Source organism: Patagioenas fasciata, chromosome 2 (genome assembly GCF_037038585.1).
Source record: "Patagioenas fasciata isolate bPatFas1 chromosome 2, bPatFas1.hap1, whole genome shotgun sequence".
NCBI lineage: Eukaryota > Metazoa > Chordata > Aves > Columbiformes > Columbidae > Patagioenas > Patagioenas fasciata.
In genome coordinates, this window is record NC_092521.1 from 50,405,000 (window position 1) to 50,420,548 (window position 15,549).

At 40.9% G+C, this 15,549-nt stretch overlaps 1 protein-coding gene across 3 annotated transcripts in view; it reads left to right on the forward strand.

Moving 5' to 3' along the window:
• TMEM241 (transmembrane protein 241) overlaps nucleotides 1–15,549 on the forward strand; it is a 93,837-nt gene that overhangs the window by 21,678 nt on the left and 56,610 nt on the right. For all 3 annotated transcript variants that reach the window (XM_071804195.1, XM_065830265.2, XM_065830266.2), the window contains exons 11-13: nucleotides 5,732–5,766; nucleotides 6,982–7,051; nucleotides 9,427–9,520. In XM_071804195.1, the coding sequence (XP_071660296.1) occupies nucleotides 5,732–5,766; nucleotides 6,982–7,051; nucleotides 9,427–9,520 (199 nt within the window). The remainder of the gene's footprint in view (nucleotides 1–5,731; nucleotides 5,767–6,981; nucleotides 7,052–9,426; nucleotides 9,521–15,549) is intronic.

The following is a 15,549-nucleotide window of genomic DNA, read 5'->3' on the forward strand; positions in this document are numbered from 1 at the left end:
GTGTGTGGTGTTGGTTTTTTTGGTGTTTTCTTTTGTTTTTAAACCAACAACAACAATAGAATAAAAGCAAAAAGGTGTTGCCAAAACTTGGGAAGATTTTTGTCTTTAAGACTCTCAAAAGTCAGTGTAGCTTGTGAGCTGATGGTGCAAAGCAACTGTGTAAAAGTGGCTTAGAAGGTGTAGAAGACTGGATGCTTATTTGTTTGGCTTGGGTCTGTGAATATCTATATGTCTGTATCTATGTATGTATGTATATTTTTCTACGTGTTAGAGAAGCTTGTGGTCCGTATCATTTGGACCTCATCTTGTCTAGGGAAAACAAACAGTACCATGGGCAATGGGATAAGTGATATCTGATTTCTTTTAGAGTTTTGTTTTGTCATAATAGTGGATGATGTTTGAAAGGGTGGGAAATTTGGCAGAAGCTCTCTTCTTGTTTGCAACCTCCATGATGTGCCTGTGCCAGGAAGGTCCTCCAGTACTCAATGGGGCCAAAATCTCTGCTGCAGAAGGCACTGGCAGGGTTTGTCTCTTTGTGAGACCTCTTGGAGATGATTGCCACTTCCCAGATTTGGATGAAGCTGGTCAGCGTGTTTGAGAGCTATGTAGAGCTATATTTGTATGTGTACGCACAGCTTTATTGCACAAGCTTCATTTCTGTAGAAAATAGTCAAAAGTTAAATCACACTGAGTAGAAGGCATTTTACTCTGAACATTCTCTGAATGAGGCCTAACTCTCACGGGTAATTCTGGGTCAGAATTACTATGAATGTGTGTTTATCTCTGTTCTACTTCCAGAGCAGGGCAGTCTAATGTGTACTGGTGGTCTTGTCTCTGAGTAAGATTCTGTGATTTATGAAGGAACTTGCTAGAGTGGTATCAGTGCAATTTGCTCTTCTTAGCACTATTATCAATAGGCCTTTATATAGATCCTTATTTCTAACCTAGGTCAGACAACAAGCTGTGTGGGGAAAAAGAAAGCAGCTGTACAGGCACAGCCAGATGGTGTTTAGAATCATAAATCATAGAATCGTTTAGGTTGGAAAAGACCCTTAATATCATTTAGTCCTACCATAAACCTAACACTACCAAGTCCACCACTGAACCGTGTCCCTAAGCACCATGTCTACGCATCTTTTGAACACCTCCAGGGATGGTGACTCAACCACTTCCCTGGGCAGCCTGTTCCAATGCCTGACAACCCTTTCTGTGAGGAAATTTTTCCTAATATTTAGAGAAATATAGGAAAATATATAGGTTTTTTTACAATAGAGGTTGTTCAAAATGTCTCTTTGGTGCAGAAGCACAGTTATACTCTCAGTGTAGAGACTGCCTAGATAGAGCAGATTAAAGGTTCTGCCCCAAGCTACTGGTTGTTATAATGTAAGAATATGTTAGATTAAAAAAAATACATTTAGATTAAACATAAACATTAACTGCATTTGCTCTGTTGGCCATTTCCAGAGGTGCAACTGAAATTAGCAGTGTCTCCTAACAGATGCTATCTCTAGATGCCACACACTGTTCCTTGGTTTAAAATCTGGAACAAATTGGGAGGGGAGAGCATCTTAAGCAAAGGTACATTAGTGGGAACTTTCCAGAACCAAACAGATCTGAAGAAATATTTGCTGATGTTGAAAGTGTGGCGTTCTTCTCACTTTGTCACTTACGGTGTGATTATTTAATGGCTTTTATAAAGGGAGTCAGAGCAGAACAAGTTCAGGAGGAACAGCAGAGCCGTGCCATGCAGGGATGGGAGGGGTGATGGTGCCCAACGCCATCGTGTTCATCCATCCTCCTTGTGTTTAAGGAGGTGGGGCAGGAAGGAGGGGGAAGAAAAGGAGGGAAATGTACTTCCAAGAATCTCCCTCTAATCCTTCAGTCTTGTTCCCACTGCAGCATTGTATTTCCCTGTGCTCTGATTTCTGGATTGGTGTTTTACTTTCTAGAGGTTTTAGCAGTAATCTCGCATTTTCTTTCGTTCCTTTCCAGCCCCTCACTTTTTATTAAGGAGGGAGCCAGATTTCTTCCCCCGTAGCAAGCTGGCAAGGGGTAGTGGGTCTGCCTGGCATGTTGAGGGATACATGACATGTCTTAGAAGTGGGTCGCAGCTCATTTTGGGCTTTCTCCTGTGCTGAGTCAGGTAGAGATATTTTACTTCTTGTGGAGAACCTGTAAGAAACATCCCAGCATCTGTCACTGTCTGAAATTTGTTCATAAAGGCATACTAGATAACCTAGCCGTGACTGGTGAGGAGAAAACAAAGACAGTGGGAGAGTTTCAAATGGTGAATAAATGGCACTGACAAAGGTGTGAGGTAAAGGCTCTACTCTATGCAGCTAAACTACATCTGGCTTCTGGAAGAGCTGCTAATCTGTCACTTTTGTGAATTAAAAAAGCTGCAGTAAATTTTCTGCAATAGGGAAGGGCAGCTTTGCAGGCATAAATTGCTGTTCTTGCTGACAAAACCGCTTTTTAGCCAGAAAGAAAACCACGAGTGACCCAGCCCTCAGTATTGAGTATGGGGAAAAAGAGAGGAGCAGAGAAATCTGGCACAGGGATTTTGTTTTTGCTGCAGCCTGAGGTTCAAGCTGTCCTGCTGGAAACCTTTGAATCCCTAATCTCATTTTACAACATCATCATGTCTTTTCTACTGATGTTCCGTTTAGAGCAGAGTTACGGTACAGCTTTAATGCCATCTAACCCATTTGCCTTAACCTGCCATTTCACAAAGAAGGTTTTGTTTGCCTTCTATATTTTCTTTGGATTGAGGCCTGGGATGTCTGCTGGCATTATCAATTCCTCTTGGTTCCAGAACCAAGTTTCTCTCTGAGCATTTCCCCATCTCACTTTTTTTTTGTCTAAAAATTAATAATGCAAAAAAGAAAAAGTGGAGAAACATGGCTTAGTCATAATTCTCATCAGTGTTGATACAGTTTCACTTGACTTGCCAGTCTCCTGTTTTCTTTGATATTCAGTCAAAAGCAATAGGCCTTTGCTACTTTTCTCTTTTTACCAGGAAACTGAGGAATTGGGTCTGTTTATTGTTAATTCCTTTTGGCATCCCATGCAGGAAGAATGTGCATGTGTGGGGAGGAGCGGCAGGGGGGAATTCCTACTGTAAGTGATCTGCTTTGCCTTGTTTAATGTCTTTGTGACAACCACATCTTTCAAAAACATACATAAATATTGACAATGTGACCATACTGTAACAGCTGATGCCTTTCAAAGACATTGTATAAAACATTAAGCCTAAAATACTCGCCTATCTCTCTCACTCATGAACCTTATCATAGAATCATATAGTTTGGGTTGGAAGGGACCTTCAACGGTCATCTAATCCAACCCCCTGCAATGAGCAGGGACATCTTCAACTAGATCAGGTTGCTCAGAGCCCTGTCCAGCCTGGCCTGGAATATCTCCAGGGATGGGGCATCTACCACCTCTCTGGGCAACCTGTGCTAGTGTTTCACCACCCTCATTGTAAAAAAATTTTTCTGCCTGTCTGGCCTGAATCTCCCCTCTTAGTTTAAAACCATTACCCCTTGTCCTATCACAACAGTCCCTGCTAAAAAGTCTGTCCCCATCTTTCTTATAGGCCCCTTTTAAGTACTGAAAAGCTTCAATAAGGTCTCCGTGGAGCCTTCTCCAGGCTGAGAAGTTGCCTCCTTCAGCCCATTGTCTTCCACACCTGGTTTCAGTGACAAGCTTTCCCCCAAGGCTTCCTTGGCCATGAGATTTCCATGCTTTGCATTTCCTTTTGCTACTGGCACCTCTGCAAAAGACACTGAGATTCACCAAAGCATGCTGAGGGCAGGCCACTGTGCACAATAGCCCCATCATGTAGAGAACTGGGACCAGCTGAGAGCGAGCAGGCTTGGGAACAGTAGCTGTTTCAACACTAGAAAAGGGAGTTTGCTTGCTATGAGCACCACATTGATGATACTGTACTGCTACAGGTAGCTCATTTACAGCAAGTTCAGCTTTCTAGCCATAGCCTTGTGTGTTGGGAACCACTTCCAGCTCTTTCTCTGCCTTCACTTTTCCGTGTGCAGGCTTCCCTTCCTCTGTGGGCTGGGCTGGCACTTCACTGCCATTACTGGGCCTAGTGAACTGTAAGAATCACTGGCAATTAGCCAGGAAAAATTGCCTAGCTTTAGCATTCATAACTTGGATTAATGTCTTTTTACCTTTCTAAGTAAGTACAGTGTTTGCTGCTTAGCACGTAGCAGCCTCTCCAGGTACTCTTTTCTCCTTCTCCCTCTTGTCCTTTGTGTTTGTCATGGATGTATGTTGTTGCTAATGGGAGGAAGCTGTAGCTGTTATTTGAAGGCTTGCATGTTTCTTCCATCTTGCAGTGCCCCAGAATATGTTCCTATAGCCTTCTAACCATGGAAACAACAAGGAATAAAAAACTTTGAGGGGAGGGGGAAAAACCACACAGATATTTACCAGAAGAACTGATAGCACTGAAAAAGGCTCTGTACAGCCTATACCACAAACTCAGAAGGTGAAGTTTTTGTAGGACCTCAAAAATCTTAAGTGATACTCCAGACAAAAAACTGGTCCCAGCTCATTTTCTTGTTCACTTGTACCTTTCTGAAAAGTGTGCAGCATTTGGGCTGGTACTTGGTTTTATTTTAATGCATTTTTAAAAAATTGTTTAATTGCAGCATTTGTCCTTTCTCTGATGTTTGGGACGTGAATGTGCAGTACATGGACAATCATAAACATAAGACTCAGTATTTGACTCTTATAAGTAATATATGCACATCCCTTTAAAGTGGACATTGGTATGCACACAGCTGACATTAATCCTCTGACAGAGAGACACTCAGGTCTAGACACAAGTACAGTTCTCTATAGATTCTGGCTCAGTGGTGTCACCAGCTGGCTGAAAAGCAAGTGGGTCTGTTAAAAAGAACTTGGGGATAACACTGGATGCTGAGGTCTATATGAGGCAGTAGTGCATGCTCATGGCAAATTAAGGCAAACCATGCATTGAGCTACATGAGAAGGAGTGTGGCCATTAGATTGGGAGATGTTATTGTAAACATTGCTGAGGCTGCAGCTGGAATAGTCTATTCGGTTTGGGGGCTTCCAGTTCAAGAAAGATGCTGAGAAATTCAAGATCTAGCAGAGGACCACTGACATTGTTAGGGACTTAGAGTACATGGCAAGGAATGTTTGAAGGAGCTCGTCTTGTGGAGACTGGTGAAGTGGAGGCCAAGGTGCAGCCTGACAACTGCCTACACCTCCTTGAAAAGGAGTTGCAAAGGTGGCAGAGCCAAACTCTTGTGAAGAGTGGCAGATGATATGACATGGAACAACAACCACAGATTGCAGCTTTGGTGGTTTAGAGATGGGACATCAGGAAAAACTTCTTCATTAGGAGCATAGGTTGGCTCTGGGACAAGTTACCCTGAGAGGTGTGGAATCTCCAAGTTGGGAGATATTTGAAACCTGGGTTTTTGAGACAGAACCACAGAGGACATGATCATATATTAGTGATAGTCCTGCTTTAAGTGAGAGCTTGTGTTAGGTGACCCCAGAGATTCCTTTCCACACAACTTTTTTTTTTTTTTTAATTTATACTTATGCCTCAGTCATTCTATTTAACTGGAAAAAGTTTCACCATGAAAAAAAAACAAGCACAAAGCTGTCAATTTATAATGTTTAGGCTATGTCATAAATTCTGTAGTATGCAATTAATCTTTTTTTTATTTTTCAGTGTGGTGCTCTTGGCATCTGCATCACATCCAGCAGGTAAAGTGGATTAAGTTGTTCCTTTTTTATGTTTCCATATTGCCTTTCCTTTCCATGCATGTTTTCAGAAGCCAAACTCTGTAGGACTTTAGCCCTGGAATTTAACAAGAATACGAGCAATAATAGGGTATCCTGTAGGAAGAGGAGGGTATATAACACTGTGTAAATTGCATGATGTTTACTATACCTTTCTTAGCTGCCCTTTGCAAATAAGCAGCACGAGACAGACAGCAAAGAACAGCCTTTGAGGTGGGGCATCGTAAAGAACAAAGATTCCCTAGGTGAATATGTCCTCTTCAGAGCAGTGTCTCAGAAGTCCATTGCTCTCAGTGCTATGCAGAGATTTTGTTCTGTTGCTTTCATAGGATGTATCCCATCACAGGATTTGAAGTAGCAACAGAACAAAGGCTAAAAATGGAGAAATGGAATATTTCATGGTGACTAATATTCCTATCATAGTAGTGTTTAAATAGTTGGAAGGATAAAGATTGTCTGTTGCTTTCACTAGACATTTGCTCAGACAGAAAAAGGAAGAAGCATTTAAAAAAGTACAAATTTCCCCTTTTTCCTGGTGGCACATATTGTGTATAAAGCATTCCCCCACCAGGATAGACAACATGTTAATCAAAATAGTCCTGCATTTCAAAAAGTGGAAGATGAGCTTCCTCTGAATCTGTAGAGCCTGAAGGCTCCTGAGAATTGTTGTTACCAAGAACAACCGGGGCTCAGGTTCCTGGAAATGCAAGTACTCGAGACCTCTGCTTGGATCTGGGAGAACTTTTTTAAACCTCTCAACTTGCTTGGTGTGACAGAGTTCACGTGCCAGAGGGGGAAGCAGCCAACATATGTCTGTGTTTCCTGTTGCTTCAGTAGGAACTGTCACGAGCTCTGTAATATAATAAGTGCATATGCTGCATGTCTATCCACTGGCAATTGTTGCTTAAGCAGGATCTTTGTACACTAGCAAAGAATACTCTTATTTATCCCTTTGCCTTTTTTCAACCAAAGGCAGGAGCTGGCTAGAAGGAAGGTCAGAGAGAAATCATTAAACACACTAGAAATGTGGAAGCCATCATAAAGGAAAAGTCAACCAGCTGTAAATGCTCAAAGGAATGTTAAACTAGTGATGTTCATTTAATTGCTGTTCACTTGCTTGTGAGACTGGGTAATTTTTTTTCTGCTGTGTTCCACTGGATGTGTTGCTTTGTCCCTCAGGTGATCTCTTCAGTGCCTTGGACTTCCCATTCCTGTACTTCTACAGGTTTCATAGCAGCTGCTGCGCCAGGTAACCTCTTTATAACAGGCCAGATTAATGTTTTCAAAATAAGAGATCCCGTTGACTTCCAACCTTGACTCTCCATTAAAAATTTTGGAGCATGCAAAACCTTAGTTATACTAGTTTCTGCTGGCATAAGCCAGTAAAACTGTAGATAATACTTATCTGTGTGTATGTGTGGATATGCATTTGAAGGCCAGAGATTCAAATGTGCTGGAAGTATATGTGTTTAATTGAGTGAGTGCATTCTGACCAGGAGAATTCACAGTCACCAGTAAAATATTTTTTACCTAATGTAGCAAAGCATTGCTAAATAGCATCTCTCAAAAGCCTCTCAAGTCAGATTAGCCCTTGTAAAACTTGCTGTTTGCAGTGATTACAAAGTATTAGTCTTCAACAGTACATGGGTGTACATGGATTTATTTGCCTGTACATCTTGTTATTTGGCAGAATGCTTTTTTGGGGTAAAAGGGAAAAGCTTTAACAAACATTCCTTTATTTTGAGTAGCAAAAGTTCACTGCCCAATAGTGTAATTCTCAAAGGACAATGTAAGTATGTTTTCTGTAGATCTTAATTATCTCAGAATAATTTATTCCTGTCTTTCCCCTCCAGTCTCTTGCCAAATTGAAGTATTTTCCTCTTAGAGGGGAAAAAATATTTTCAAGCTAACTGTTGGCAAAAATATTTCCTGATTGTTAGGGATTTTCTTAATTGTATCCAGATTTTCCATTAAAAGAGGATATTAAAAATTATTGTTAAATAATTTCTCTATGTACATAGTTTTTTGGTATGAAAGTGGCTTTTTTTTCAAGGGTGGACAATCCATGCTACAAGTAACTTGCAGTTAGATATCAATTAGGTTCCACGGTAGGTAGGTGAAATCTGTTTCTTCTTGAAGGCAAGGTCTAACTGCAGGCGCTAGTGGGTATCTGTCTAGCCCAGATACTCTTCTCTTTCACTCTGGAATTTTACCACTGTTGTAGCCTCCCACTTCTGTTTCAATTGTCCCAACTTTAGCACTGTACACTACCACAAGTGGAAAGGAATAGTTAGATAGAGAAACAAGCATTTCGGTTACTCTCCTATCTCCAAAATCTAGTGATTTTGCAGATGTAAAAGGATTTGGAGGAAAACATATACAATGTAAAGTAAGGGTAACTGATGCAGCTAAATTTACTATCACTGCAGAATATCTGAAGCATTAGTAATAAGGTGTGAAGTGCCCAATTTATTTAATGAGATATTAATAAATCAATATTAATTGTGACATCAGTATTTCAGGTGTTATAATTAGCCATTTCACTTTTTATCTCTGAATTACACTAAATGGCTTCAAATCACTCTGACTAAAAGCCCTTCTCAGCAGGGTAGATGTGGAACAAACTTAAGCCAACTCTCAAATGTTTGGGCAATGCTGCTTCATTGAACTCACTGATTTCTCAGAGTGGAATGTGCTACTCATGTTCAGCAATCCATCCTCTGCACCAGGGAGCTGAATTTGGGCCTCATCTTTTATCAATAAAGCAGCATCTGCTTTCTTGGCTCCAGGCACAGTGGATGGTCCTTTGAGGTCTTGTGTTAGGGCTCAGTGTATGAGACTCTTGTACCTCCTGCTCCTGGGCAGTTACCTTACCCTACTGTGGTGTATCAAAAACACCTGTACTGACATGTGGCTGAGATACAACTTTTTTTTTTGTTTGAAACAACATCTAGAGCCAAAGCTTATAACCTCTGTGAGGTGTGGAGCAGAGTTTCCTTAAGAGTAGTCTTGGCTACAGAAGCACTGGGGACTACTGTTCTATATGACTTGAGAATCAAAATCCACTTAATTGTCAGGAGAGAGCTTTGTAATATGCTGTTCCCAGCATTACTGAGTCATCTGTCTATTTGTTATACAGTAGAAATGTATTTGACTTCCTAATTGGAATTTAGGCTTCATGAAGTTAAACAGCTTGAAAGCTACAGGCAGATACTTTCCAGTGGTTATTTTTTCGATTTGAGGCTCTGTGGAGGTTGAAGTGAGTTAGTTGCCAGACATGTGTGGCTCCTGTTGAAATTAGCAGTGCCTTTATTCAGAGCCATTTCGATGCCCGAAGTTAGTATTTCACCTCATGTTTCCAATAGTCTCTACTTTTCTGATTATGCAAGTGTATTAGAGGCCAGCCATAAGAGTGTCAGACTTTACTCAGACTCTAGAACAAAACCTGAGATAGACTAGACATAATGAAAGTTCTTTGTCCACCAGCTTTCTTTGTCCAAGCATGTTTAGCACTGCTTGGAGGGCGACTGTTCAATTCTGCATTAGGAAAACCAAGATGCCTGTAAGAGGTTGCTTATTTGAAATTAAGAGACTTTATTAACAAGTTTTCCCCATCCCTTGCAGTGGACTGTTGGGATTCTTTCTGATGTTGCACACAGTGAAGCTAAAAAGCAGCACAACCTCAGGGCAATATGCAGCATGGAGTTTCCTTGCAAAGGTAAGAGAAAGGACGTCATAGAAACACAGTGGATCTGTGCTTTTCCCAGGAGAACTGAGGAATTTCTGCATCTCTCTAGTTTCCCTTGTGATTCCTGTGTGATGCTCCTAGGGCCTGTCAGTGCAACCTCCATGTAGAGTTGAGGTGACAAATATCAGGTGCATAGCAGGCCAGGATCATTAGCTGAGGTGAAATGCTGTATATAGATTGAGTTAAATGGAACTGGGCTGATTATTTCAGCGAAGTATTTGGCCTACTGAATCCCAGTAATACGAACCTATACTTTCCAAAGGTGTTTTGGAGAAGAATACTCCTTCTGAGAGTGTGTGAACCAGCTGTTGTTTCCAGTATGTCTTCCCAGAGGCAAGAGTTAAAACTGTTTCTCTGAAGTTCAGTACCAGAACTCCCACAGCTATCATTGCAGGGGAGACTGGTGGATGTCATTTGGCTTGACACTAACAAGGCTCTTGACAGTATCTCCTGCACTCTTCTTATATCCAATTTAGACTGTTACAGTCTGGATGGGCAGACAATTAGATGGGTAAATAAATGGTTGGATGATCAGGCTCAGAAGATAGAGGTTAATGATTGCTACTCTAACTGGAGGCTTGTGACAGCTGGAGTAGCACAGGGGCCTGTGGTGGGACACCTCCTGTTTAACATCTTTGGTGAAGAATCAGAGATTATAAGAGTGCACTCACATTTGCAAAGGACACTGAACTGGGAGGATCAGTCTATAGCACTGGAGAACAAGGTTGCCTTCCAGAGGGACCTGGCCAGCTCCTGAGAAAGTCAGGGGCTGGAGCACTTTCTTTGTGAGGAGCAGAGAGAGACAGCTTTGGGAGCACCTAAGAGACAGCAGGCACCTAGTAGCTATGGAGAAATTATCAAGGCAGATCCAGGTTCTTTAGGATGGTGCATGGTGGGGTGGGGCAGGGATGAAGGATAAGTGTGAGTTGAAAGAAGAGAGCTTCAGATTTGGTATAAGGAAAAACTTTTTCACCTCAAGAATGACTCAGGCAGGGACGCAGGTTGTCCAGGGAGGCTGTGCAGTCTCCAGCTTTGAACATTTTCAAGACTCAAATGGACAAAGCCCTGAGCAACCCAGTCTGACCTCCTGTGGTCCATTCCTACTGGAATTATCTTATGATCTGTGGATCTAGGGTTTGGCTGTACTTGATTTAAGTTATTAACAGCTCATTTGTTAAATTATCAGTGGTAACTGCAATCAGAAGATCTTGTCAGACTCCTTTTCCTTGGTTAGATTTTACTTAGTTTCATCACTCTCAGCTAAGTCATCTGGAAACCACAACCTTCCCATGTGGTTTGTGATCGCAGCTTTCCTACTACAGTGAATGAAGCTCTTACCTTACAAAAAAAAAAAAAAGACTTGCGTAATATGCTTGTTTAGAAACTGTAGTCAAATGGGCCTTTGGTTTTTCTGGGGAAAAGAAGAAGGGAGTGATATGCCTCATTTTGTGCTTTGCAAGCTGTTCCACAATGTACAAGTCACGTAGAGTTTCTTACCAGTTTGAATTTCTTCCAAACATTCTGACTGTGCAGATTTTAGTACCTTAGCTTTCTTCTTGCTCCTTGGTAGCAAGTCAGCTGATCTAAAGCTTGCTCTTGCGTCTTTTATTTTCTTTTTTAACATTCTGGGTTGGAGATGGGAATAGCTGGCTCTGCTGGTAGGTATTGTGAATGAGGAGAAATGGTTCTACATGTGGTATTTCTGACCTATCAAAAAAAATGCAGGCAAAGATGTGTTGTGAAATATATTTTAAGTAGATTTGGGTCCTTCCCAGTTGAAGTGGATCAGAGACACAAAGTCTGGACAGGATCAAAGCTTTTCCAAAGTTCAAGAGTTTCTAGATTTGTGGGCTTTTGGCCAGTTCTAGACTTAAATTAGACAAAGTTTGTTCTGGCCACTGTTGTCAATGAAATTACATGCCTTTATACCAAGTAAAGATTTGTCCCCGTGTCACTATGATAATTTAATCTGTTCTTCAGCTTTAAACATCTCTGTTTGCTAATGTACATGGTTAAATTATCTTGCTTAGGAAGGTTTTTATAACAGGGCAGATTAGTGCTTTTCCTGTCGTAGCTTCTAACCCAGTGCTCAGCTTTTATGTCTTGAATAAGTATATTACTTATACATTACTTGGACATGAGATCTGTCTGTGGCACTAGTGTTTTTCACTAGTGTTTTAAAGCTTGCTATAAGCGTGATTTCAGGGCTCTGTCGTACCCATCTGAGGCAGTATGAGGAACATGGAGGAACTGCTGCTCCAAGTGATTTTGAAGTTAGTGAATACTTGAAAAATTCAATAACACAATATGTCAGTTTTAGAACAGGGATCAAAAGAGACTGCAGAAGCAGACACAGAAAGGCAGAAAGCAAGAGCTGAACTGGAGCTTGTCTACAAGGGTGAGGGCTGATCTACCAGCTCCTACAAAATTCTCACAGGGTGTGTTTTAACTGTAAGGAAGCATAAATTCACATGTGGTGTAGTTAGGAAGAGACCTGTCTGTCTGTTCGCTGGTGCTGCTTCCTTCAGGTCTTTGGAAGTGTTAAAACTACACATTGATCCAGCCCAACATTGCCTGGGTATGGGAGCTGTCTCACTCACATCTTAAGTCATCATAGATGCAGAAAAGCAGTATCTAACTCATGCTGTAAAAATCTGTTTAAATCCAAGTGTGTGACTCTTTTTTAAAAAAGGAAAAAAGAAAAAAGGGAAAAAGAAGGAAGTTGATGTGAATAAAGAATAAAGATAGAAAATATTTGAATTTGGACTTGCAGAATGAGATCCAGTGGAAAAAAAAATTCTGGTCATAACACTGGCTTTGTGTTCCCACATGAGCATTTTTCTTGGATTGAGTAGTGCCCTAGATCATCCTCTTAATCTCTCAGACTGACTGAAGTTTTCACCAGCAGTTGGAAAGGAGCAGCACATGAGGCCAGAATATGTTTGTCTTGCAAATAAGCCAAGAAAGGAGAAGGCTCCAATCCTCGGACAGCAGTGGAGGTCTCTTGGGAGGTGCAGAGAATCAGAAAATCTGTTTTCCATTTGGATGCTTTGTACCTATGTGACTGAGCTGGGGCCGAAATCGTTGCCACCACTTCACTTCTTGTTAAGTGCCAATAGACCAATAAACTAACCATGAGATCTGATCGGGCCTGCTTTGCAGATTTGAAACGACATTCTTTGTGAAGCCCACATGTTTGGCTTCTCTGCTCTCTAATTTTTCATTCACTTAAAAACTGGAGTTGGGTCGTAACTTGTTTTTATGATACTTACTTTGACTGTGGCAAGTTAATCATTGTATAAGGTTTTTAAATTCTTCCCCATAATGATTTCTGACAGCTTTCGTGTCAAAGCGTTGCTTTGTGCAGAGACAGATGAAGCACAGGTTTCATCTGTGTATATAGCCCTGTGTTGTATTTATAGTGACAAATACTCTCTGCACTTTTGCTGTGAAAGCAAATAGTGTGTGTGTTAGTCACATCTGTATAGATTTTTGAGAAATGCCAAAAAATCACTAAAGTGATCTGTAAAACAAACAAACAAAAAGCTTTTAAGAAGCCCAAGATATATGGAATGCTTTGTCATAGCCTTGCACAGATTTAATCCCCAGAAGAGCAAGGACTTGAAACTGTACTGAGTTTTCTTGTTTTAATTTGAAAGTTGTTCTAGTGTCATGGGTCACATACTGGAAAGAAAAACTGGACGTGCTTGTATATACAGACAGAAGCATCTGGTGAGAATGCTAATGAGCTGTAACAGTGCTGTCAGTGAGTTTGTTTAGATTAAGGCTGCCAATCTATATCTGGTGTTGAAACCTGTTAGTGTTTCTAAAAACTAAGCAGCAGAAATAATTTAAATCATGAATAGAAGAGGAAAATGGTATTTCAGAATATTTCTTCAAGACAGTGGTTACTTATGAATTCATACTTCTGTATCATGTTTAGTGTTACCCCAGTAAACTTGTAGTAGGGAATTCAGCTTGTTTCCAACAGGAACTTATTGAAACAGCTTGTTGTAAAGAGGAAGAATACATGGGAAGGTCAGTGGAACATGAATTTTGGATTCTCTCTTCCTCTCAGCTCTGAAGAACTGAAGTTGGATAACTGAAATGAAGTTGCATTGGATTTTACACTGATTTTCTTATGCATTGGTTGGAAGAAAATTTAGATCCATCTGAGCAGCAGTGTGCAGCCCTTTTCCCTATGGCCTTCCCCTGCACCGTTATGTACTCTAATGTAGCTGAATAGTGTTGGAGGCTCCCTGATACATAAAAGCATCTCCTGACAGCTGCTTTGCTTCCTTGTTTGTTAACTTTACAAGTGTTTGTCGCCGGTTACCCTGTGTTTAATATTGGCTACCAGACATTGCAAAAGTACATCTGCAGAAGCATCTGAAAGAGACTCTTACCTATGGCTCCTATGTGCCTAACTGTAGCCCACTGTACTTACACCTCAGCAGTTGTAGTCCTCTCCCAAAATACAGGACAGCTGTTCAGAATGACTCCTGTACTCTCTGATTTTATGTTTTGTGTCTCTAGATCTGCTTCTTTGGTCCCCATGGTTTCTTGAAGAGAATGGATAGACTAAATCCATCTTCATGTCAGTGCAAAAAAAAATGGATGATGTCTCTCTTAAAGACTGGGAAAGTACTGATGTTTTTTACTAAAGCAGAAAATATTATTTATTTTTTTCAGCTTCTCATAAAATGGAGAGGCCACAACTGCAAGTCGTCTGGGGCTCCTATCCTGGTTATGCCCACTGCACCTCTCTCCACAGATAGCAGTTCACATGAGAATTTTATCTGCTTTAATTCCAGAGGCAAACCAACCAAGAGTAATAAAATAAATTCATGGTTTTCCACATTTTTGCAGTCTTAAAGCCTCTGCTAAACCGTGCACTCCTATTCATATATCTCTTAATTCCTGTCTCACTGCTCCTTATTATGTAGGTGCTATAAAATATTCCAGTCCAAAATGTCAGTTCCTTACTTCTGCCAAGGGCTATTTACTTGCAGATAAGTGCCACTCTGAAAGATTCCTGCCATTGGTACCTTCTGAAGCAAATGGCTCTTCTTGTTCATCTCTGCCCTAATGGGAAAGGATTCTGGATAAAAAAAAAATCTGTTTACAATTTATATATATATAATAACCAGAAGAAGAGTGTATTTGGTTGTTTTGCACTTGCCCACTTGGTTATATTGTAGACTGAAGTAGTGTCATCTTTGCATGCAAGTGACAGGGAGACTCTTGGTTGAAAATCACATTGCTTTCTTGGCTTAGACCTCCTAAAGCTTTATGCAGAATGTCATAAACTCCCACTGGAGTTCCATAAACACAATGTGTTTGCACTCAGCAAAGATCCTAACCCCTGCGTGTAAGGCTGTCTCAGGATCTGTGCTCACCTAACCTGGAAAAACTCTGCAAACCTGGAAAAACTACAAGCCAAGGCCCTGGGAGAGGGGGAGAGTTGTGTTAGAGACCTGACCAGACTCTGCTGGTAGGTGCTCTCTGTGGCACCAGTGTAGTTTGAACTTTGTCTCTAATCTGAGAGATGGAATTTCCCATCCGAAGCTTTCAAGTGTGCCAAGAGGGGTTCTTAAAAGCAGAAGTGAGCTTCTTCTATCTATGCACCTTGGGTACTCACAGGCACGTGTATATGCACACACATATGCATAAAGATAATTAAAAATTGTAAAAATCCTTATGGATTTGTGGTTGGTCCTCACTGTGTGAAATACACACATTTATTCTTGACACATATATCTGATTCTTGGGGGTCACCATGGGGACTATGCAAATACCTTGGGAAAGAAAATGTTTTCCTCAGCTGAACTTGACAAGCAGATTAGGCAAACAGTGTGCTCCTAACTGTGCCTTAAGGGTCTAGGAAAAAAAACAGTTGCTGAAACCTTAGAAGTATAGGGTTTTGGGTAGTTTCCATGGAGACAGCTTGATAGTTATGTTGTAGCATCCAACACTAATTACACCATACAATTGTTGGG